Genomic DNA, 26,093 nt, shown 5'->3' on the forward strand with positions numbered 1-26,093 from the left:
CCTTCTTCTTCCTCCTTCTCCTTCTCCTTCTTCTTATCTTCTCCTTCTCTTCTTCTTCTTCTTCTTCTTCCTTCTTTTCATTTTTCCTCTTTCTTCTCCTCTTGTCCCCTTCTTCGGGCTAAATTAGTTAATTATGCCTTTTTGGAGCTAATTATGTCATTTTGGAGGATAATTAGCTAAGTATATGCCATTTTTATTAAATAGACCATTTTGGAGGTAACTAAGCTAATTATGTCATTTGGGTGGAAGCCTAGCTAACTATAGGTCATTTCGGAGCTAACTTGGGTAAAATAGGTCATTCCGGAGCAAACTATGCTTATTAAGCCATCTTGGATCTTGCTAAGCTAATTATAGGCTATTTAATACCTAATTTAGGGGGAATAGGTCATCTTGGAGCTACCTAAGCCTTATTATGTCATTTAGGAGAGAACTTAGCTAACTATAGGTAATTTTTTAGTAAATAGGTCATTTTGGAGCTAACTAAGGTAATTATGTCATTTAGGTGGAAGCCAAGCTAACTATATGTCATTTTGGAGCTAACTTGGGTTAAATATGTCATTTTGGAGCTAACTGTGCTTATTAAGCCATATTGGACCATTATGCGGTTGTTCAGCAAAACACTAGAAATAACATACCATTATCGTCATCACGGCGGTGAAGCACGATGGCTCTGGTTTGTTTCACCTGGAGAAGGCTGCCCTGGAGAAGGCTCCACTGTAGAAGGGTCGTGCGATGCGTTTCGGGAGATATTCTGCACCAAACATCGTTTGCAATGTGTCGTTAGCATAAGGACACTCTTAAGATCACTGCACTGAAATGAAACTCACCGTTCCCGCCATGTTAATGACTGGCATCGCCGGAGGGACTTGGCCGGTCTTCTCGCACATAGACTGTACATTTGGTTTCGACAAGTCAAAATTTTTAGTTATTAATGAAACAGACATTAAAATGCAAGATTTGAAATAATATGAAGAAGAAACTTATCACGAAGAGCTCGTATATGGCCCTGTTAGACGCATCATTCCGTGCCCTCTCCGCCTCCACCAATGCAGTCGTCCTCTCCTCCAGCTCCCTCATCTCCTTATCCAGCTCCGCCATAACCGCTTGCATTGCCTCTCTATCTTTCAGAATAGCAGCCTGCAACACAACTCATTGTTAGCATTGTAATCATATTGGTTCCAACGCACAGCATAATGCGGAAAGATAGTTGAGTCCATTAAAATAACCTCGATGGCGAGCTTGACTGGCCGTGGACGAGGTGTTATCTCAAGACAGGAGCTCGTTTGGCGTGCCTTTATCTGCCGGAGAGTGCTAGGACAACGTATAAGGCCGTCTCCAATGGCGATCGAGCCATGGGGTCTTCCGTTGCCAGCTATCATCACCAGATCTAGATCAATAGGCCCCTTGCTCGGGTTAAAGTCCTCCCCTTTCCTCGCCTTCCCGTGATCTCTATACTTCACGAGCTTGTGGTGGGAGGAGATGTTGGTGAAGTTTTCTGGATGCTCGAGGTCAGACTCAGAGAATGCCGTGACCTTCTTGTACGAGGCAGTATGGGCCATCGCATACAGGTCGTACATCTGTGGCACCTCCATCTTATTGTGACGCGCCTAAGAGAGAGAGAGAGGAAAATTGTATTAGTAAAGGGCTCAAGATAGCATTAAGAATGAATTGCATGAGGCGTGAAGCAAACCACATACCGAGTTCTCTCCAAATTGGATTAAGTTGACGCTCCCTTGATGGTGTGGCACACCAACCATTTTGCCACGCCTCTCCTTGGCGTTGTTGTGGCTGGCCTCCCACGTTTCGGAGCACCACTTATCCACCAAGGCCTCCCAACAATCCATATTATCCACACACCATCTCGGGGGCACCTAAGTTAATAAAGAGAAATTTGAGCGTAAGAACCAAATCAAGAAAACTAACTACAAAGCCTTAATAATATGTAATTACCTTCATGTAATGCTCCTTCTCCATCTTAGAATCACGACACTTCGCCTTGTCCTTCCTAATACGCCACGTAGTAGTCTCGAACAGCCTGCAGCCGAGCCTCGTGCCGAAAGTTTTGAAGTAGGCGGCGACATTCGGTTTCGATAACCTTTGTCGCGTCCTCCTTGTATCCCTCCTCACACGTGTAGTAGGTTTGCAAATGAGACAACACCGATTAGTATAATAACTAGCTATGGTTGATTTATAATTGTGTGAAGGAGAAATTACCGAGAACTATCGGATCACCATGTCGTCCCTCATGTGGCACAAAAAACCGTCGATTTCCACCTCCGGGGGAGCCGGGGCACCCAAGTAGTGCTCCCAGGTCATTGCTACCTCTCGCTCCCGACCGGGCAACGTAACAAACCCTGGGAAATTTTGACGCCAAAGCACACCAAGGATGCTGTTGGGCTTGCGGACACCCTTGGCAACAATCCAAGCCCTGCGTATGACAAATTAAAGCCAAAACATTAGATATTTGAGAAAACGTGAAGGCAAAAGGTTAAATAAGAGTAAATTAACTTACTTGTCCCCATTTGGCTTAATCGACCACCTCTGCTCGCGGGTCGCCGGCACGAGTGGGAGCCCCGAACTACCACGCTGGTAGACGGTAGCCCCCTCACCCAGCTCCTCGTTGCTACCAGCATGGCCACTTGGCTCAGCCCAGGTATCCCACTGGGTCTCTAGGGACGTACCCTCATCCCTGCTTTGCTCCGGAGTCGCCTGGAACGAAGCCTCTGTGACACGAGTCTCGTGGGTCGAAGGCTCGTCGACCTGAGGCTCGTCGACCCGAGGCTCGTGAACCGGAGACCGTGTAGCCTCCACCTCAGACGAATCCACCCTAGAAGTCTTGTGCTGAGGTGAATCAGCTTGGGGTGGTGGCGGAGACCGAGTAGCCTCCACCTCAGAAGGCATGGCAGCCACCGCCCTACCTATCCCGCGGCCATGTGTACCTTTAGTACAACATAAATACCAACATGAGTAATAAAATGTATATAAATATCAACATGCATACAACATGAGTACAACATAAATACCAACATGAATACAACGTGTACCTTTAGTACCTCTCGGCTTCGCGGGGGGTCGATATCCTCTCACGTGGCGCGCTCCTTGCAGAGTAGAGAGCAACGCTCTCCGAAGAGGCGAGGCATGAATGGAAGTACCCATCCCACCACCCACCGACGAAGAAGGAGCCACGGAATGCTTTTGACCCTTTCCCACCATCTTTCAACACTTGTCATGACAAAGATTAAATGAAATTAGTACAGCATAAATACCAACATGAGTAATAAAATGTATATAATTTAAGTGTATCATCGTCATAAATACCAACATGACTAATAAAAATTGAATACCTAACATGAACTCAAAATTTATATATAGTAATAGTTGAATACCTGACATGAACTAATAACAATCGTGCTTGTCTATATATGCTTCGGGGTCAATAAATGCATCATGATCATCACTATCATCAATAAATGCATCATCATCATCACTATCAGGAAGAACATGTGGAAGGCCACCATTATGTAATCGGTCAAGAAGTGACAGGTCATCCACAGCAGTAACCTCTTCTTCTTCCAGCTCTTCCTGTTCGGGCTCAGGGGTTAAGACGGATTCACTGTCGCTGTCTACTTCAATGTTCTGGGGTGAAGTAGAGCGGTTCTTGAAACGTTTCTTGGACATACGTGTTTCTTGGAAGAATTCTCCTTCATATGTGTCTGGGTTAATGTGAGGTTCGTAATCCTCTTCATTGAGGGTAGGTGGTCTAAAATGTGGTGGCACTTCATAAACAACATCCCAACCTTTGAGATTTGGATCAGTTTGGCAGGCCCACGGTAGATAGAAAACTTGTGTCGCCTGTTGAGCCGTAATATAGACACCGGGAACATCTAAGTGGGTGTTTTGGTTGATTTCGACTAGTCCTATATGTTCATGAGTCCTTCTAGTCTCCCTCGGTTCAAACCAATAACATTTGAAGACTACGACGGTCGATGGATTTTCACCATAGAATAGAAGTTCATAAATTGCTTCAACTCTTCCATAATACTCAGTGCCTCCTTCGCCGATAGCAGAGGCAGAACAATTTGTAGTCTTTAGGTCGGGCATAGATAGCTCTTTGCTAAAGGAACAAAAGTGATACCCGTCGATGTTGTATTTGTCAAATGAACGAACCTTATAGTCAAAACCATTAGCGACTTGTCTCAACTCGGCGTCCATAGACTCTGCATCAGCCTACAAGTTTAATACGGAGAATGGATGCATTAGCCGCAAATTAGACCAAGAAATCAAATGGGCCCTTAATGGTAATTAATTACCCTTTGTTTGAACCAAGAGATGAAACCGAGATAGTCGCCTCCATGCTTTGCGAGAAGCTCATACTCTTCGACGGAATCCTTTTCGATGACCGCTCCATCCGAGAATTCGGCGACGTATCGAGTATATCAAATATCCGGGAATAAGAGTAGTTCAAAGGAATTAGAAGTTGCGGAACAATAATTTACCGAGAACTTACTCGATGTACGGCCGCACTTCTGTTAGGTTGATGAAGATATACAATGAAATGGTCCGACATTCTTCGACATCCAACGATTTCCCTTTCAAAGCACCGGATGGTGCGAGCTTACCTTTGAATAGGCTGAGGTTGGATCGAACTTTTTCTGGATCGCCATCATTGTACCGAAGCTTCGAGTTATGCAAATGATGATTTTTGGCTTCATAGTGTGCTGTCACGAAGTTTGCTGCCTCCTCAGTAATGAATGCCTCGGCCATCGATGCTTCAATTCTACGTTTATTTTTACACTTAGCTCGAAGCGTCTTCTGCATCCTCTCAGTTGAGTAGCACCATCGATTTTGAACGGGCCCCCATTCTTGCCTCGGTCGGGGGATGCAAAATCAATTGCTGCATTGGATTAAAGAAGCCCGGTGGGAAGATCTTTTCTAATTTGCAGATCAACTCCGCCGCCAACTCTTCCATTTCATCTAGCACGCCAGGCGATAGTTCTTTCGCACAAAGAGAACGAAAGAAATAGCTGAGCTCTGCCAGTACTAGCCATTCATCCTCAGGGATAAAGCCATGCAACATCGCCGGCATTACCCGCTCAATCCATATGTGCCAATCATGACTCTTGAGACCAAATATTTTCAATTTCTCAAGACTCGCTCCCCTCTTTAGATTTGCAGCATACCAATCGGGGAACATCAACCGCATTTTCACCCACAATAGCATGCCCCTCATAGCTGGCCTTTCAAGATTGAACCATGCCTTTGGCTTCGCTATGTTTTGCTTTCCTTTCCGTTGTTGCAAGTTTTGCAACGGTCTATCAGATAGAGCCTCCAGGTCGATTATAGCCTTAGGATTATCTTTTGACTTCCCCTCTATGCCGAACAATGTACCCAAAATGGCCTCCGCAATATTCTTTTCAGTGTGCACCACGTCGACGTTGTGTGGGCAAAGGAGGTCTTTGAAGTAAGGCAGATCCCATAAGCATGACTTGTGAGTCCAGGCGTGTTCCGTATTATACCCTTTGAAGTATCCTGGACACAAAGGATCAGGCTCGAGAGCGTTTAACTGATCAAGGGTCTGTTGGCCTGTCAACGCAGCTGGTGCAGTGTTTTTGACAACTCTACCTTTGATGAAATTCTTCTTGTCTTTTCTGAACTTATGGTCAGGATCCAGGAATTGTCTATGCATGTCGAAGCAAGAAAACTTGCGACCAGCCTGCAGCCAACAGAACTGAAGAGCTGCCTTGCATGTGGTGCACGGGAACCTTCCATGCACACACCAGCAAGCGAATAGCACAAACGCTGGATAATCATGCGTCGAGTACATGTACCACACATGCATTTTGAAATTTGTTTTGGTAGCCGCGTCGTAGGTCTTGATCCCATTATCCCAGGCTTCTTGCAACTCATCCTTAAGCGGCTGCATGTACACATTCATATTCTTCCCCGGATAGTTGGGCCCTGGAATTATCAACGTCAGGAAAATGTTCTTTCTTTTCATAATCTCTCCGGGTGGCAAATTGAGTGGAATGACAAATACAGGCCAACAACTGTATTGTGCTGCCGTCATACCATACACATTGAACCTATCCGTGCTGATGGCAACTCTAGGATGCCTTGGATCTTCCGATTTATCCTTATGTAATGCATCAAAGTGCCTCCACGCAAAACCATCTGAAGTGTGTACCAGCATCTTGTTCCCATCCGCATCTAGTTCGGTTCTTTTGCCCAATTGTGCCATGTCATCTGTCTGGCCGTCTCTTCGACCATGAAAAGACGTTGAAGTCTTGGTACGATTGGCAGATACCAAAGAACACTAATGGGGATTTTGGTATGATTCTTCTCACCCATACCGTTGTCTACCACAATATACCTGGAAGAATTGCAAATGGGGCAATAATTCAAGGTCGCATACTCAAGCCTAAATTAGGCACATCCATTCTCACAGGCATATATATTCTCATAGGGCATCTTAAGTACACGGAAGATTTTCTCTGACTGGTACATGTTTGCAGGCAGTACATGGCCTTTGGGTAGAAAGCATCCAGATATCGTCATCATCGCGTCGTAGCATTCTCTGCCTATGTTGAATTGAGCCTTCAAAGCCATTACTTGCGCAATGGCATCCAGCTGACAAAGCTCGGTCTGCTCGTGGAGAGGACGTTTTGAAGACTCCAACATTTCATAGAAGGCCTTTGCAGATTCCTCCATCTCATCGTCCGAATCCCAAGCATCATCAAAGTCTTGCACCATGTCTTCGATCCCGGTACCATGCTCGTCGGTGCGACGATGAATCACCTCAGCTCTGGCACATGGGTGAGACTCACCATGAAAAGTCCAGACCGTATAATTAGGTGTAAAACCCCACTTCTGCAGGTGTTTACCCATTTCAAACTCTGTCTGCTTTTTCCAGTTGTCGCAGTTGGGACAGGGGCACCATATTTTTTGCTGGCCATTTGCAAATGCGGCTCTCACAAACCCCCTGGTTTTTGTTAACCATTCATTGGTCATGTCTTTCTGACTAGGGTGACCAGTGTACATCCAAGCACGATCACTCATGTTGCCTAGCTACCTATGGGCGCACAAGAAATAAATATATAATTCATCATCTTTATTCATTCGCTAATCAAGTTTGTCAGTTTTATTACGTCCATGCAACCTACATGCTAATAGGTAAAGATAGGTCCTAATCCCACCCAAGCATGTGTAGATTGGGTTCGTTTTCCCATGCTCTGCTCTAGATGCGACGTAGAATTTCGGCAGCACCTCCCCGCTGTTCTCCTGATACACGTCTCGACAATAAGCAGAGAGGATGTGTACCCGGAGAACAACAGGGAGGCACTGACAAAATTCCGCATCGGATCCGGAGCACAGCATACGGGAAAACGAACCCAATCTACACATACTCAGGTTGTCCATGGATAACGTTGGACAATTCGAAAGGATGGCGGTTATAAATATGCAAAGACATGCATATTTATAGATGTCGCCCTTTCGAACAGGAGACACATACTCGTCACGCATACTCATGATTGAAGAAACCTATATCTAGCAAGTTTCATCGGCACGAAGACCGGAACAGAGCAAATTAAGGGGGTAGGAGGAGAAGTCATTTGTGCTCACCAACAAATGCAGGGGCATAGCTCGTCCAACGACGTGGAGGTCGTCGAACAACCGCACATTGAAATTCACACGATCAACAGAAATATGATGTTTTTAAAACATAATCGGAAAATATGCGACCTAACTTATAATTTACAAAACTATGACCCCCGTCGGCTTAGTGGCGTCGATGGTCGGTGGTGTTGTGTGTCGGTGGCATCGATGGTCGGTGGCGTCGGGGGTCGGGGGTTAGTTGTGTCGGTGGTCAGGGGTCAGTGTCGTCGGGGGTCGAGGGTCACTGGCGTCGGGGGTTGGGATCTTTTCGGTCAACAAGAGGCCGAAGAGGTGTCGGGGTCGGGGTTGGGGGTCAGTGGCGTCGGGGGTCAGGGGTAGGGGGTCGGGGGTCGAGGGTCAGTGGCGTCAGGGGTCGGGGTCGGTGGTCGAGGGTCAGTGGCGTCAGGAGTCGAGGGTCAATGGCGTCGAGCGTCGGGGGTCGGGGGTCGAGGGTCAGTGGCGTCAGGAGTCGAGGGTCAGTGCCGTCGGGCGTCGGGGTCGGGGGTCGAGGGTCAGTGGCGTCTGGAGTCGAGGGTCAATGGCGTCGGGCGTCGGGGGTCGGGGGTTAGTGGAGTCGGGGGTCGGGAGTCGGGGGTCGGGGGTCGGGGGTCAGTGGCGTCGGAGGTAAGGGCGAGGGTCGGGGGTTGGTGGCGTCAGGCGCCGGGGGTCGGGGGTCGGGGATCGGGGTCCTCTTCTTTCTTCTTCTCCTCTCTCCTCTTTTTCTTCTTCTTCTTCTTCTTGATCATCTTATTATTATTATTATTCGTCTTTTTTCTCCTCCTCCTCCTCCTCTTCTTCTTCTTCTTCTTCTTTCTTTTATCTTTCTCCTCCTCTCCTCTTTCTTCTTCTTCTTCTTCTTCTTCTTCTTCTTCTTTCTTCTAGTTTATTATTCTCATATTTTCTTCTAAGTTTTTTTTCTATCTATTTGTTTTCTTTTCTATCTACTTTTTCTACCTAATAAACTAACTATCTAATTTAACATAAAAAACAGAAAAAAACTAAACCTAGCACTAAACTACATATTCTTCTTCTACTTTTTCTACCTTTTCTACTTTTTCTTTTTATTATTCGAACATTCTAGCAAAAAAGAAGAAGAAAAACACAAGAATTTTGTTTATAAAAACCGTACCGGAGGGGAGGGCGTCGGGGTCGCCGGCACAGGGGAGGTGAGGCTGGGGCGGCGACCGGGAGGGAGGTGGGATGGGGGCGGCGGCCGGGAGGGAGGGGGAGGGGGGCGGTGGCCGGGAGGCAGGTGGGAGGGGGCGGCGGTGTCCGGGAGGGAGGTGGGAGGGGGGTGGCGGCCGGAAGGGAGGTGGGTGGCGGTCGGGAGGGAGGTGGGAGGGGGCGGCGGCCGGGAGGGGGGCGGCGCGGGGTGGCTGGGGAGGGGAGCTACGGCGGCGCGGGGTGGCTGGGGAGGGGAGCTACGACGGCGCGGGGTGGCTGGGGAGGGGAGCTACGACGGCGGCGGGGTGGGCAGACGACGGCGCGCGCGAGAGAGAGGGGGTAGTCGGGCATGGATTGAGTGTGGGGTGGGAGCCGTTAGAGGCGCCGGAGCCGTTAGGGCCATGCCCCCTTTGCCGTCTGCAAAGGGAGGGTGGCGGACGACAAAGGGGCGGGGAGGGTGGGGATGGGGTTTCGGCCGTTTGGGGGGGCTTGCCGTCTACCCTCTCTTTGCCGTCCGCATAGGTCTCCTTTGTCGTCCGCCAGCGGACGACAAAGAGGTGGCCGACTGCAAATTAAACCTTTCCCATCAGCCACCTCTTTGCCGTCAGCACTGTGACAGCTGACGGCAAAGAGTACCTTTGCCATGCGTCAGCAGATGGCAAAGGCAAGGCAGGCGGCAAAATTATGAATTCCAGTAGTGTAACCTGCTTCACTAGACACTTGGAGTCGGCACGCTATGCTAGAGGCCTCTACCGACTAGCCGAGCCAAATGTGATCTGACTCGCGACCAAGTGAACCAGAATCCAAAGGGTCGCACGCTTAAGGGAAAAAACCTACAAGGTCGGATCCGAGGACACTGGTCGGATGCGATCCGAGGTGGACTTGGATCGTGACCAAGTAGACCGTGGGCTTTAGGGTCCATCGGGGCCCAAGTGTTGGTCCCGCAATGGATGCCTATATATAGTGCAGGTGTGGCACCCATATTCATTTGATCGCTTCAAGGTTGACACGTACCCGCTGGACAAGGCTGCCGTGGTCCTCGAATGCCCTTCCACCGCTGGAGGGACGATGACAACGACACGAACGACGACAATAGTATGGCAAGGCAGGGTGGCCATGCGTACGAGGTGACCGTCTGGTTAGTTCAAACAGTGATGAAATGTATGTAGGAAATGTTGGATCGTCGCCTTTGACATTAGTATCCGCAAATTAGCCCACCTATCCACGAAAGCATGGAAGATGCCCTATACTGTTTTAAAGGGCTGCTAGGTTTGAGCCGCCAGAGTCATCATCTTTTCTCATCGGATAATACCGTTGCAGAGGAGCACGTCATAGCCTTAGCCAAAAGAAGAGTAGCATTCCAACAAGAATGCAAGAAAAAAAGTAATAAGGAAAATAAAGCAATTGGATGGTCAGACGGTTATTACCAGTATATATCCGGAAACAGAAACTGAAGCCGTCAGCCGGTACATTTGGGCCGGTAGGGTCCAATCCAGCAGGCCCAGAAAGGAAAGCTTCGGGAGCTTTGCTCGTCGTGAGGGGATCCTTTTACAAACCCCCCCGTCTTTCGCCCTTGATCCCGCATCCGGCATCTCCCACTTCTCCGGCACTTGCCCCGATCCCGCGGACGCCGTCCGCTGCCTGCATCGTCTCAGGCGAGCTCCCCTGCCCCGCCAAGCAAGGATGGTAAGGAGATCAAAGATCTATTTCTTCTCCGCGCTGCGGTCTGTGCGATTTTCTCATTCTGCTCGCATCTTGAGGATTTGCGCCGGGTTCTCATATTCCCCTTGTGGAGTTGTGGTATATGATATGCAATCATAAACAACCGATTTCGATTGGTACTATGTGATTCGGGGTGGGGATGTTTTGATCGAACCTACCGAAATCTGGCTTCCGGGGCGGGGCATGAGCAGGGCGTTGATTTGGGAATTTCTGGCTGCGGTTTTCGGTGATCGATCCGCGTGGCTCTGTGCTGTGATGATCTGCGAGTTTCAATTAGGATATATTTATACCTTGGATAGAGATAATAGATTTTTATACTTTAGGTTAGTTTTCGATCGCAGATATGGATAAATAATGGTAAAATTATGGTGGATCTGTAGGTGGTTTACTATTTTTATTAATAATGCACAGATTTTAGCCCTAGTTAGTTCACTGGCACCTGTACAATCTGTTTTCTTGCAAAGCTGGACATTGATACGTTGGCATGAATGTTGCCTAGTCCATTGGAATGGATTGTGAAGAGAACATGCGCGTTCTAACTAAATGCCCACTGAAATAACTCTTGAGATTATTTTCTTCACCCACCAATCTCCTTTTTTTTCTCCGTTAGACTCAACCATGCCAATGATTTTGAAATCTGAACTGTACAAAGACTGAAAAATAAATGGTGATCTAACATATACTATTGAAATCTGCCAATGATTGTTATGAATGTGCAACTTATCTTATTAAGAGGTCAAAGCCAACATATATATATATATATATATATATATATATATATATATATATATATATATATATATATATATATACATGAGGATGCCAAAAGGTTACAGGAGGATGCCAAGAGACTAGAATACAAAAGATCAAAAGACACCACCAATATATAACTCTAACCCCCCCCCCCCCTCTCAAACTCATGGTGGATCCACAACATTGAGTTTGGAAAGGTGAAATCCATGTTGTGCTCTAGTCTAGGCCTAAGTGAAGAAGTCTGCTAGTTGTAACTCGGAAGGCACATATTGAAGAGCAACAACATGATCCTGCACAGCAGCGCGCACATAAGAAGCATCAACACCAATATGCTTGGTAAGTTCATGCTTCACGGGATCCCGCGCAATACTGATAGCATCTGTATTGTCTGACAAGAGGGTGGTAGATGTAGTAACAGAAACACCCAAATCCTGCAGTAACCAAGTCACCTCTGCCTTCGGAAGAGACATAGCTCGCAACTCAGCCTCTGCACTTGAACGGGAAACTGCAGTCAGTTTCTTCGTCTTCCAGGCAACGAGAAAACCACCAAGAAAAATACAGTAACCAGAAAGTGAACGGCGATCCGTAGGATCACTAGCCCCCGTAGCATCTGAATAGGCCTGGAGCTGTAACGAGCTGGAGCGGGGAAAGAAGAGTCTGTGAGAGATCGTGCCATGAAGATATCGTAGAACACGAAGAAGGTGACTATAGTGTATCGAAGTGGGATAAGAAACAAATTGACTCAAGATATGGACATGGTAGGAAATATCCGAATGAGTGACAGCGAGATAGACAAAACTCCCAACAAGATGACAATAACGTGTCGGATCAGACAAGGGCTCACCATCAGAAGCACGAAGGTGAACATTGAGGTCCATAGGAGTCTCAACGGTGCGCTCACCACTAAGAGCTGTATGAGTAAAAAGATCCTGGATATACTTTTCTTGGGAAATAAAAAAGCCAGCAAAGGTGGAGGAAACCTCAATCCCAAGAAAGTAACAAAGAGGACCAAGATCGGACATAAGAAACTGCTCACCGAGACGAGCCTTGACAAAGGCAATGTACTCAGGGTCGTCACCAGTGATGATCATGTCATCAACATATAGAAGAAGAGTCTGTCCACGGGCTGAAAGGTGGACAAATAGCGCTGGATCATGAGCACTTGCTGAAAAACCAGCGGCGGTCACTGCAGAGGCAAAACGCTCAAACCAGGCATGGGGGGCTTGCTTAAGGCCATAAAGAGAGCGACGAAGACGGCATACCGAGCCATCAGGAACAGAATACCTGAGTGGTGGCTGCATCTAAACCTCCTCACGCAACTCACCGTTAAGAAAGACATTCTTAACATCAAGATGAGAATTAGACCAATGACGAATAGAGGCCACCACGAGAAGTGAGGATTGTGGTCATATGGGCCACAGGAGCAAATGTGTCATCGTAATCATGACCATGATCCTGCTGGAAGCCACGAGCCATAAGACCAGCTTTGTAACTCTCAAGAGAACCATCAGAGCGAATCTTAACCTTGTAGACCCACTTACAAGTGATGGGACGAACACCGGGAGGAAGAGAAACAATATGCCACGTGCCGGTGCGCTCAAGAGCAGTAAGCTCCTCCGCCATCGCAAATTACCATTCAGGATGAACAACAACATCGAGATAAGAGGTAGGCTCAAGTATAGCCGAAAGACCATATCGACTAGGAGAATAGCGGTCCGGGGGCGGGCGAGGTCGAGCCCGAAGACCATAAGTTGGCTGGGATGAGGAGGATGACACACCAGAAGTAGATGGCACGTTAGTGGATTTATCCACAACACGTGGACGACGAATATAATGGAAAGGAAAGGAGGGAAGAGGTGGAATCACTAGAGGTGGAGACGGGGAATGTATCGGTGATGAAAATGGAGAAGGGGAAAGTATCGGCGATGAAGGTGGAGAGTCATGCGACGAGGGAGGAGAAGAATCTGTAGGAGATGATGACGTCGGAACTGCAATCGCAGGACGAGGAATAGGAATACCGGGCACAAAGGGAGGTGTATCAGGAAACGTAAGGAAGGAGATGTCCTCCACTGAAAAAGCCGAGGAGGATGGACGTGGGTAGAAGGGATGAGACTCATCAAAAGTCACATCCCGGGAAATACGCATCCGGTGATCGACATGATCCCAACATCGATAGCCCTTATGCTCATCACTGTATCCAAGAAAGACACACTCAACAGACTGAGCGGTCGGTTTGGTGCGTTCATGAGGGGCAAGCAAAATATAGCAAACGCAACCAAACAAACAAAGTACTGAATAATCAGGAGGATGACCACAAAGACAGTCGAGAGGAATACCACCATGTAGAGCAGTAGATGGCTGAATGTTGATGAGATAGGTGGAAGTAGTAACAGCCTTAGCCCGAAAGTGAGGCGGAAGAGAGGCGGCGATCATCATCGCACGCGTCGTCTCAAGAAGGTGATGATGCTTGCGCTCAGCCACACCATTCTAAGTAACGATGCATGAGCACCTGGGCAAGAGAACTGGGTAAGAGTACCTTGCTCAGCAAGAAATCCTCGTAACGCATGAGAGATATACTCACCGGCTGAATCTGTGCGAAAAACACGAATAGGAGTGGAAAACTGGGTATGAACCATGGCAGCAATTTTTTTTATATAAATAAGACCTCACTACGAGAAGACATGAAATAGATCCAAGTGTATCGAGAAAAATCATCTATAAAGATAATATAGTAGTGATGACCCCCTTTCGAAGCGAAGGGAGCCGGACCCCAAACATCAGAGTGAACGAGATCAAAAGGACGCTCGGACACCGACTCACTATGAGGGTAGGGCGGTTGAATCTGCTTACCAAGTCTACAACCCAAACAATCCAACGAAGCGTTATCGGAGACAGACCCAGAACATCGTGATGAACCAAAGACGAGAGATGAGAACCACATAAATGGCCAAGACAATGATGCCACTACTGAAAAGAGCTGATAGATGCAACTACAGGGGTTGCGATACTGGCGGCAGTGGCAGCAGAGGGAAGACGAAGCCAGTCAAGCTCCCAGAGACCATTAGAGCGTCGAGGGCCAGCACCAAGCAGAGCGTTCGTATGACGATCCTGAACAGAACACGAATCAAAGTCGAGAATGACCCTACAACTAGAGTCAACAATCTGACCACCAGATATGAGCTGCATGGTAAGTCGAGGAACATGAGCGACAGAGGGAACATGAAATGAAGAAGTGCTAAGAGTGCCTCGACTAGCTACAGGAAGGGGAGTGCCATCAGCCGTAAGAACACGAACCGGAGACTCTACAGGTCGAACGAGGGTCAAAGTGGAAGAATCATAAGTCATATGAAAAGACGAAGGGAATCCACAGGGATGTACCTGAATGAGTAGATGGTGGTTTCTCAGTGCTAGAAGAGTCAGCCACGGAAACCGCAGAACCTGACGGTGAAGAATCCCAAGCATTAAGCATGCATCACAGCTGTGCAATCTCATGCGCAGACAGGGACACGACCGAAGAGGTCGAGGTAGAAACACCTGCTGACAATGAGCAACCACCACCATTCGTGAAAGCCGCGTGTAGAGCCGATCGAGAGTAGCGAGTCGATGTAGAACCGCATGTGGAAGCCACTGGGGAGTCGATGTAGAGCGATCTCCGTCGTACGCGGAAGCCACGAGAGGAGTCGACGTAGAGCGGTCACCGACGCGTGAGGTAGCCGCGAGAGGAGTCGGTATAGAGTAGGCACCACCACCGCGGGCAAATGCCGCGAGAAGAGTCAATGAATAGTGACCATCACAACCTGCCGAAGATGCCGCAGGAGACAACGTCGCAGATGGACGGGCACCAAGTACCGAGCGACGATGTATGTGTGAGACTGGATCAACATAGGGAACACCGTCGAATATCCCCTGGCAGATGGCGACAGACATGGTTGTCCTTTCCTGTCTCAAGTTTTTTCTTCAATTCTTTTTTTTTGGAAATAGCAAAGACCAGAATGGATAGGAGCAGCAGATCAATCCAAACTGAAATCCACGATCCATGATCCGGAAACAACCCATGATCTAGAGAATTTCATGCTCGTACATACGAGAAACAGCAGCAGATACACACACTGGCTTGTGCGAGCGGGAGCCAGCAGCGGCGACTGGTCGACGGGACCGGCGACTGGCCTATGAAGCCGAGGCCGGTGAACAGCGGACGAGGCCGGGGCCGGCTGCCGGCGGCGACTGTTGTATAGGGCCGGCGTCCAGAAACTGGCGGCCGGTGGCCAGCGGCGAGGTTCGTGGCTGGAGTTGGTCTGGTGGCGTGGGCAGTTGGACAGGGGGTTGCACAACTTGAACGGGAACCAAGATGGAGGGGGCAGCAGCAGCGGAGCCGGGAGCAGCAGCGAGAAGGAACAATAACGGCCGGCAGCGGCAGCGCGAGATCGGATCCAGAAAAAAAATTCAGATCGAAGACGAGTTGTGGCGTCGACAGAGGAACCTATGCTCTGATACCATGTTATGAATGTGCAACTTATCTTATTAAGAAGTCAAAACCATACACATACATGAGGATGTCAAAAGGCTACATGAGGATGCCAAGAGACTAGAATACAAAAGGTCAAAAGACACCACTAATATAACTCTTAACAGAGTCTTCTGCAAGTGCTTTCTCAGAACTCCCGCCTCTATATGTAGTCTATTGAAAAACTAGTCCAGTATCCAGTCCTGTGATATTAACCATTAAGCTCAAGAAATTAGCATTATTGATTTTTAGCTTCAGCATTTCAGTACTATGATTATATAACATGTATTTTACGTAATATGCTCATTGTAAGGATTGATTTTTTTTTGTTGGCTTTGTTGCTTACTGTTAGGAAGCGAAATAGAAGCTGGGGTTAAATTTAAGGTTGATTTAATTAGAAAAAAAATGTTAGTACCAATGCGTATGCAACCTGTTGAATATGAATCCTTGCCGGTCTGAAGGATAATGGTTGATCAACCTTTTAAATGCTAAACGTTGTGTTTGTTAACTCTTGTTCTTGGACATGCCTGGGTACTTTGTGGCTCTTGATGCTTTTGCCTTGAGTCTACAGCTCATTGCTTTCTGAATGTCTCATGCTGTGCTGCAGTTACTAATTTGTAATAAATTGATCTTGCTAATTGATGCCCTGCTTTGGTAGTTACCATCTACTCCCTCTGTATCAAAATTTAAGACATTTATTGACACTAAAAAACGTCTTGTATTTTGATACGGAGGGAGTACTTGTTAGGGCTGACCTTGCTGTTGAGCTACAGCCGTTTGATTTTGGGGAGGAGCTGTCTATGAGCATTTTAAGGTCGGTTGGAGCACAGACCACAGTATGTTTTTGTCGTGAGTTTGTATTGAGCTGTTGATGGTTGTTGCTTTATATATAAAGCGGGGCGAAAGCCTCTTTTGATATAGATACCTTTTTGAGTATGTTTGTAAGGTCCGGTCATCCGCTTCTGTGCTTGCACTTCTGCGTAACTAGGGGTGCAAGTAAAGCTCTTCAAGCAAGCCAGTGAACCAATTCCATATGCTTGTTCTGCTTGTCCAAACGAGAATTAACTATTTTAGTTATGTTAAGAGTTTGGGAGAAATCCCCAATAAGTAGCTTTCCCCCCTTCCGATGCTTGTTTTGTTTTCTACTTGTGAATGGACGCATTCCGTTTTTTGAAAGAAGAAAGCATAAAAGGCTATCGACAAAAGTGGAGGTAGTTGGTCAGGCTGGCCAAGCCAATGATGCTAATTTGTGGTAATAATAGTTTCAACCAGTGAGGTGAAAATTGAATAGTTAGGTTAGAGAGAACCAAAATTCTATGATGTGTTAGATTTCCGAATCATCATTATTGGTAGAACAATTCCAAAATACTCATTAAGTAATTGATACCATTATTAATATTTATCATGGACGTCAGGAAAAATTAAATTTCACATGATTTAGTTGTGATCCTTGTCTTAACTGATTAATGCTAGCTGCATCAGAATAATTTTTTTGGGGAACCAAATATTTTATTTGTCTATATTGTGTTATCGTAGAATAAAATATATATCTTGTCTGAGGGATTTAAATGCGTTTGTTCTATCTTTGTCCATGGCATTTTGTTATGTTCTGTATACTAAATTGGTTTGATTTCCTTTGCAGACTACTTCAAGGCGTCTTGCTGACAGGAAGAGTGCGAAGTTTCAGAAGAACATCACAAAGAGGGGCTCAGTGCCTGAAACTACTGTGAAGAAGGGGAATGACTATCCTGTCGGACCTATCGTGCTTGGATTCTTCATCTTTGTGGTCATAGGATCATGTGAGCTTCCTATATAACCTTTTCTAATCTCCCTTCTGTTTGATCCTTTCAGGTATCCTTATGCTGTGTCTTTTGTTTGTGCACAAATCCACCATATTCTATGTCTCGATAGCTACTGTAAACAATGAGTTAACTCTGAGTTGAACATGGACGGCATGCTGGCTCTTTAAAAGAGTTACACCCTATTCGGTGGACCTTTTCTTCCTCCATACATGCTAACCCATTACGACTGGTTCTGGTAGACATACACCATTGCTCGAAACATCTCTACAGTGGCAAAAGGGACCAGTCAGCACACTAGCCCAGTGTTCTCTGCCCCACTGCCAATTTAGGTCTGGGTTGTCAACCTTGAGTGACACAGTTGCTGTAGCTAAGCCATGGTGTACTATATTAGCAAATTCTCTAGAGAAGATATCCTGTCTCAGCTATGAGCAGTCCAAGCTGGTAGAAACTCTTGCTTGTCCACTTATTCCACGATGCTTTGCAGCATTCAATAACCCCTGCTACCTCTTAACTGACTCTTGCAGCCCTCTTGTCATCTCCACCCAGTCCACAAGTACCCCTGATTTCTTGAAGTTCCCTTCTCATTTGTTTTTAGAGCTGCAAAAGGACACCATTCATCCCAGGCTGTCCTTTATAGAGTTAGGGCGTGTTCTGATTCTCTCCAACTTCAAACTCCACAAACTTCTTATTTGGAGTTGGGCCGAACGTCTGAGCTCCAAGAAGCTAAATCCAAGAAGCTAGACCCTCCTGCAGTGTGAAAACGAGAAGCACCACTGGCCCAGCTCCACGAAACTGAAAAGCAAGAGTTGTACATATTTACTACCGAAGTGCCACCACGAAAGAAAACGTTTCACCATCCTTCCCGAATTGGTATGTGACATGAGGACATGAGGAAAACCTACCGCTAACCCCAACTTGGACTGGTTCCAGCGGGCGCAACTAGCGCTAGACAGGCCAGCCACCGCTGCGAGCCCAATGTGGCGATGGAGAAGCCAGCCAAGGTGCAGAACGAACAGGATTAGCTGTGTGGAGTGAGAAGCTAAGATGAAAAGCTGGATTTGTGGAGTTTTGGGAAGCTGGAGGAGATCCAACACACCCTTAGGGCCTGTTTGGGACTGCCCTGCTCCAAAAAATCAGCTCCTCTCTAGAAAATGTAACCCAAACAGGATAGCTCCACGATATACCGCTTCACAAAAAAACTAAAATCTGAGATACAACTCCTTGTATTTTGTGAAGCTCTCTAGGTGGCGCTTCATAAAATTGTAGAAGCTGGAGTTGGAAAAAAATTACCCACCACTGTTACCAGTAAGTGGATACCCCTTTGTTTCTCCCCTCTCAACCAATCAAATAGATTCTTTACACCAAAATTTTCATTTGTGAAGCTGGAGCTAGATGAAAGCCAAACATTCTCTTTGAAGAGTTGCAACTTCTGTATGAAACTGCTCCAAAGTGAATTTGGTGGAACGGAATTGATATTAATGAAGCGGAGCAGTCCCAAACAGGCCCTTAGTCTCTGACTTGCTCATTTTTTTTCAAAACGGAGGCAAAAGATTTGCCTCATCGATTAATTAAGCAGAAGAGAGTTGCCCAGTTAATTAATGAAAAACCGGGTGAAAAACTCACATAACATGAAACCCCATAAGCACACAATCAGCCCGACAATCATACCCAACACATAACAACCACCAACCTCTACACAGCTACATTGCAAACACATAACCAACGGGAGTACCTTTGCCGAAGACCACGGCACCACCAAGCCTCAGAGACAAGTCAGACCGAAGGGACTGATGATCATCCATCAAGCAGCTGTGAACGCCTTCCCCGCGCCACCATTCTTCTTACTTTTGCCCTTGATGAGAGTCTCTTCCACAATGGTCTTGCCAGATCCAGGACAAACCGCCTCCAAACGCTTGAGCAAGCTGTGAAAGAATCTCATCGACCTTGTCACGCACAAATACCACCTTCCCAACGGTCACGTGCGAGTGGGTGACCACAACGTCGGAACCTTTGCGGTCCACAGAGGCGAGTGGCTGGCTGGGCTCCAAAAGGTCAGGCGCCAACATACTGACCGCCTCAACATCATCAGCCATAGAAACCACCGACACGACAACATCGCGCACGGAAACCATTGACACGATTGACTCAGGCACCTCCAGTTGCTCACATGACATAGGAGAATCATGATCCTCACACGAGATCGCCAACGAATCGACCTCCATATGCTCCACAGAAAGAGGAGAAGCAGGTCTCACACATAGTTGTTGAAGCTCGGGCATGATCTGCAGCACAGCGGCGCCGACCATGGCGATGGCCTCGCCCACAGCAGTAGTCGACACAAGGGGCAAGGCAGACAATGACGAAGAGCTGACCCCAACACGAGGGGAGAAACAACCGAAGAGCTCTGTCCTCATGTCTTCCGTGGAACCAACACACGAAACAATAGGAGAACGCGGTGTCAGAACAGTTGCCAACGGAGTCGGCCAGAGGGAGAGCTTGACCAAAGCATCATCCGCCCGCTCCAGAAAACTCCCAACACGCGCCAGCAAGACTTGCAACAGCTTGGACTGATCTGATAAAGTGGAGCGTAGATCCATATCAGACGAGGCAGCTGAGCCAATGATACCAGAAACGACAGACGCCCAAGACCCACGACAAAGCGCCTCGGAGGGGAGGGTGGACTTCATCGAACCTTCACAACAAGCCGGAGCTTGATGATGTTCCATGGCGTGGCATGACAAGGCAAGCGAGCTGAGTGGACGCCGGGGTTGCGGCACCCACGCGCAAGATGACCGTTCTCCAAACAACGGGAGCACTGAAGGGGATCCCTGCAAATAGCCGCACGGTGCCCAGGAGCAAGGCATTTGCAGCATCTGCCATGAAGCCACCTAGGAATGGGACGAGCAGCCAATGTCAGGGCCGACGATGCCGGATGCTGCGGACCGCGCCACGGCAGCACCTCCTGCCACCCCCCTCTTGTGTCTGGCCCATGCCCCATGCACACCTCGGCGAAGTCGGGGTCGATGGCCTTGGTGGCAGCTGGCGGCGTCAGGGGGGCCAGCACCTCATCGCCGTCTTCATCAGCAGGGGAAGCCCACAACACAGAGTGCGGCCGCGGGTAAGCTCGACTGCACCCGAAAGGGGGCCATTCGCCGAGGCCAGCGGCTTCTGCAGCTCCATCTCCACATCTTCATCCTCATCAGCTCACCCCAGTTGCCGCGGCAGAAGCGGCCTGTAGAGCTGGAGCAGCCGGTTTTGCTGGTGGCACCTCCATGGAGCCGCCGCCAACTAGGACAAGACGGCCCAGAGAAGGCTGCTCCTGATCCAAAACGGACCGAGCAGCGGACGAGGATGTCGAGGGGTGTCCAGATCGGGAGAACCGGCCGGCGGCAAGAGCAGCCGCAGCGAGCACGACGGCGGCGGCGGTGCTGGGGTTTGGAGCCGGCGCCTGGCCCGGAGGTGGCGACAGTCGACGCTGGTGTTGCCGCAGACACAGGCCGAGCGTGCGGGAGGGGCGCCATGGTGCGGAGGCTTCTGTAGGGAGGGGAGAGAGGAGGCCGAGCGGGTCTTGGATCTGCACTTGAAGGAAGCAGGGGAGGTCGGAGCTGGCAGATCGGGACGACGCCGCTACTTGTCATTTTGGAGTTGTGGATGCAGAGTGACGGCCTGAAAAGTGAAATGCAAATGAATTCAGAGAAAAGTCTGCAGTGAAACTTGAAATGATTCAAGAAGGGGAATGACTATCTTGTTGGACCTACCTGGGATCAGTTGTTTCCATCTCTAGGCTGGCAAATTCATGACCAGCATTTGTAGCTCTATAATGGACAACCAGTATTTGCTGAAGACATCAAGAAGCTTTCCAAGTGAGTTCTCCACTTGCCTAGGGTTGGTGTGTTCATAAGAGAGGACTAATTAGTCTTTCAAATTCTTTTAAGAGGGCTCCCATTAGTAGTCTAATTCGCTTATCTGATTAAGGGTTGGTTGTAATTAGTCTCTAATTTGGTTTTGGTCTAGCTTGGTTGAGGTTATGAAGCTCCGATTTCAGATTGAAGACCATGTAATGTTTTAGAGTAAGGGCATCATACCCTCCTTCGCTCATTTTTTTATTCTCAGTGAAATTACGAGCCCCACTCCTTCCATTTTCCATCCTCAACAAAATTACGAGCCCAACTCGAAATCAAGTTTCGCCACCGCATCTGCTCCGATTAGCAATCGCTGAAGGATCCATTGCCACTGTTACAAGACTCAGGAGGAGGAGGTCAAGCCCTTTGAGTACTTGATTCGATTGGCGTAGCTAAACCTGGAACGTTAAATCTCGATATGACAGCAGTCCCGCTGTCATGAGAAACTTACCGCTATTTGATTCTGTGCACCCAGGCAGAGGTGAAATAAAATGTATTTTGGTGTATCATTGAAGCATTGTTTTTGCTCTTACTTTGCCTTTCGCATTAATAGCTCCCAGGTAGTAGAGATTCTGTCTAAGGATCTCATTGCAACCCATGTGCCGTGTACGAAAAAGCAGTAATAGTATTTCACTATGTATTGTGGGGTGCTGTCTTATTATCTGATTTTTATATAACTTTTAGCATATGGAGTATATTACCAAGGGAAATGGAAACTGCACCTGATTTACCCTTTCAGTATCGTGCCTGTCTTTACTAATATGAGATGCTAATGTTCTAAATAAACAAAGGGAAATCTGACTTCCTGCACAATTGGTTCTTTGCAGCCTTGTTTCAGATTATCAGGACGGCTACTAGCGGTGGGATGGCTTAATATCGAGCTAAAACAAGACTATTGTTATCAGAGATTTATTATCCATGTGTTTGGGAGGCAATGTCATATCTGTACTCTGTAGCAAACTTTGACCCCGATGATGTTATGTGAGATTTAAATCTTGTGCGGTCGTGGTTGCCTTGTGTTACTAAGAAACTAGTCTAAACTCTAAACTAGAAAATGAATGGTGCATAAGTTGAAACTTTAAAATTATATAAACTTCAAATATCCATGGTAGCAATTTCTTTTCTTTTCTTTGTGATGACTCTTAGATGAGTTACTTATCCGTATTAACCCACGGGTCAAATATGTATTACAAGTCCCCTAAAAATATGTATTACAAGGACTCGTAGTACAAGTATAAGAAAATCTAAAATAATATGAAGATCTGTTATCTACCCCACCCCGGAAGCCAAAAATGTCCCCCGATGGGCAAGGTAGACCGAAGAATCAGATAAGAGTTGTGTGGCGGTGTTTTAACTTTTTGTCAATTGTTTATTGGGCGTGTGAAAGCATAATTGCTTCTAGGATGGTTTTAATAATTGATTATAACATATGCATCATTAGACTAATGTGTTTTTCAAGTATATTTTAGAAAAATTCAAAAGACGTTATGGCTTAAGGTTTATGTGGAGATGTCCCTGGATGTAAGAAAAGAATAATATTGGCTCAAGTTTTAAGCTAGAAGACTCTTCGTTTTGTATTTATGAGAAATCACTTTTGAGTCCATAAAAAAGCCAATACTATTAAAAGGGGTAGCCAATACTATTAAAAGGGGGGTGAGCTAGTAAAATGAACTGATTGCTCAAATGCTTAAAGCTAGCCATCAAAACACCCAGTCATTTTTTCAACATATCCACTTTGTCAAGTTTCACATTCACAAATTCGGTGTCACCAACATTGCCACATCGGACCCACCGAGTTTGAACGTAAGACAGAACCCTAGCCATTCTCACCAAATCGGTGCAACCGAAACTGCATCAGTGCTACCGAGTTTAGTGTGACCAACATTCTCTTGTCAAGATACACAAAATCAGAATTTTCGAGTTTGAGTATCGGTGCCACCGAGTTTGGCCATCTGTCCATTAGTCACCTTTTTGGTGCCACCGGGTTCTATGTATCGGTTTCATCGAGATTCAAAAGTTCACCACTTTAGTGCTAATCGGTACCACCGAGTTGCCCCCTTCGGTGTCACCGAGTTTGCTTTTTTGTATGTAACCGTTGAATTTTGGCTCCTGCCTATATATAGCCCTTCACCCACCTCTCATTCGTGGAAGGAGCACTCAGAACACACACTTCATTTGCAGATCCATTTTCCGACAGAGAACCACCTACTCATGTGTTGAGAGATATTCCAATCCAATCATTTGAAACTTGATCTCTGGCCTCTCCAAATTGCTTTCCACAAAATCAATCTCTCCTACCCATGCATATTCTGTGAGAAAGAGGTTTGTGTTGAGAAGACTATCTTTAGAAGCACAAGAGCAAGGAGTTCATTGATCTACCCCATATATTACCTTTTGGAGGGTGGTGCCTCCTAGATTGATTAGGTGTCGCTTGGGAGCCTCCTACTTCGTGTTATGGAGTTGAACCAAGATGTTTGTAAGGGCAAGGAGATCGCCTACTTTGTGAAGATCTACCGTGAGTAAGGCTAGTCCTCCATGGACGGAAGCCGTAGCGGGATAGACAAGGCCGCTTCTTTGTGGACCCTCCGTGGGTGGAGCCCTCCGTGGACTCTCGCAGCCGTTACCCTCTGTGGGTTGAAGTCTCCACTAACATGGACGTACGTTAGCGCCACCTATCGAAACCATGCCAAAAATCATCGTGTCAACCTTATGCGTTTGATCTCCCTTCCTTACTCCTCTATTTGCACTTGCATGTTTTCTTTCCGCTGCAATACTATTAGAACTGCATGTGTAGGGTGTATTTGACTTGTCATAACTGCCGTAGTTGCCTCTCAAGTAAAATTGGGAAAATGCAAAAATTTTATCTTGTCAAGTAGTCTAATCACCCCTCTAGATATACTTTCGATCCTATAAGTGGTATCAGAGCTTTGGTCTCCATTTCATTGGTTTAGCAACCTAGGAGAGTACGACATCTAGTGAGGGAAATTTTCATCATAGAGGTCCTTACTCCAATGGCACTAATTTTGCTAGTTGGAAGCGTAAAATGAAGATGCACATTCTTGGCTTTAATCCTCATGTTTGGGCTATTATTCGTGTTGGTGTGCAAGGTAACTTCTTTGGAGAAGGGCATGAACCAGATGGTGATGCGGCAGCTGATGAATTGAAGATGTTGCAACTTAACGCTCAAGCGTGCGATATCATCTTCAACTGCCTTTGCCCCGAAGAATTCAACAAAATCAGTCATCTTGAGAATGCAAAAGAGATTTGGGATACTTTGGTTGATATGCACGAAGGTACTCATTCCGTCAGAGAATCTAAGTTGGACGTGCTTCAAAGTCAACTTAACAAGTTCAAGATGAAGGATGGTGAAGGAGTCGCTGAAATGTACTCTAGGCTAGCTCTCATCACCAATGAGATTGCCGGCTTAGGAAGCGAAGAGATGACCCACAAATTCATCATCAAGAAGATACTTAGAGCTCTTGATGGCAAGTATCACACAGTGTGCACATTGATCCAAATGATGCCAAATTACAAAGATTTCAAGCCAACTGATGTCACTGGTAGGATTGTTGCTCATGAGATGTCACTCAAAGACAAAGATGAGCTGCACAACAAGTCAAGTGGTGCTTATAAAGCTTCATGCGATGCGCCCGCTACTTTAAAAGACATTCTTATCACTGATCAAGAGATAAGCCTCATGGTCAGAAAATTCAACAAGTTCTACAAGAGTAGAGGCAAAGATAGAAGCTCAAGTTCAAGACATGATGAGAAGCGTTCGTCCAGTCATGACCGAAACTGCTACAATTGCGGGAAACCCGAACACTACTCAAATGAGTGCTCGGCTCCCTACAAAAGAAGAGAAGAGTCACCTCGAAGTCGAAGCTCAAGAGATGAGTCACCTTGCAGAGAGAGAAGGAGTAGAGAAGATCACTATGAACGAAGACACTCACGGAGATGCAAGGAATCAGAGAAGAAGGACAAATACACCAAGAGCATTTCAAGAAGAAGACATCAAGCTCATGTTGGTGAATGGATTTCTGGCTCCGAATCTGATCACCACTCCGAGAGAAGCTATCACTCCCACTCCGACTATAGTCAAGATGAAGGTGTTGTCGATATTGCACTTGTTTCCTCCAACTCCTACAACTTATTTGATTCACCAAATGAGGGAGTCGTAAACTGCTTCATGGCTAAAGGCCCCAAGGTATCACACCCCGAGTATCTTGATTTCAATAGTGATGAGGACGACTTGTTAGGAGAAGATGATTTGCTTCTAGATAAAACTAGTGATTGCACTTAAAAATGAACTTGCTAATTATCATGCTAGTCAAGAGAAATTGAATGATGACGATAAGAAAGAGATTGATCGACTAACTCAAGAATTAAAAATTCTTAAGTTAGCTCACGAGACTACTCTAGTGTTGGAATTATGCCCTAGAGGCAATAATAAATATAGTTATTATTATAATTCCTGTATCAAGATAATAGTTTATTATCCATGCTATAATTGTATTGAATGAAGACTCATTTACATGTGTGGATACATAGACAAAACACCGTCCCTAGCATGCCTCTAGTTGGCTAGCCAGTTGA

At 46.8% G+C, this 26,093-nt stretch overlaps 1 protein-coding gene across 1 annotated transcript; it reads left to right on the forward strand.

Annotated features, from left to right (window-relative positions):
• The first annotated feature begins 9,860 nt into the window (after window positions 1–9,860).
• LOC123396430 lies at window positions 9,861–22,501 on the forward strand. The gene is made up of 4 exons (XM_045091370.1): window positions 9,861–9,955; window positions 10,248–10,503; window positions 17,439–17,595; window positions 22,328–22,501. Exons 1-4 carry the CDS (start codon window positions 9,861–9,863, stop codon window positions 22,372–22,374), a joined length of 555 nt encoding a protein of 184 aa, XP_044947305.1. The 3' UTR covers window positions 22,375–22,501.
• The last annotated feature ends 3,592 nt before the right edge of the window (window positions 22,502–26,093 follow it).

The sequence above is a fragment of the Hordeum vulgare genome, chromosome 5H (genome assembly GCF_904849725.1).
Source record: "Hordeum vulgare subsp. vulgare chromosome 5H, MorexV3_pseudomolecules_assembly, whole genome shotgun sequence".
NCBI classification, from domain to species: domain Eukaryota; kingdom Viridiplantae; phylum Streptophyta; class Magnoliopsida; order Poales; family Poaceae; genus Hordeum; species Hordeum vulgare.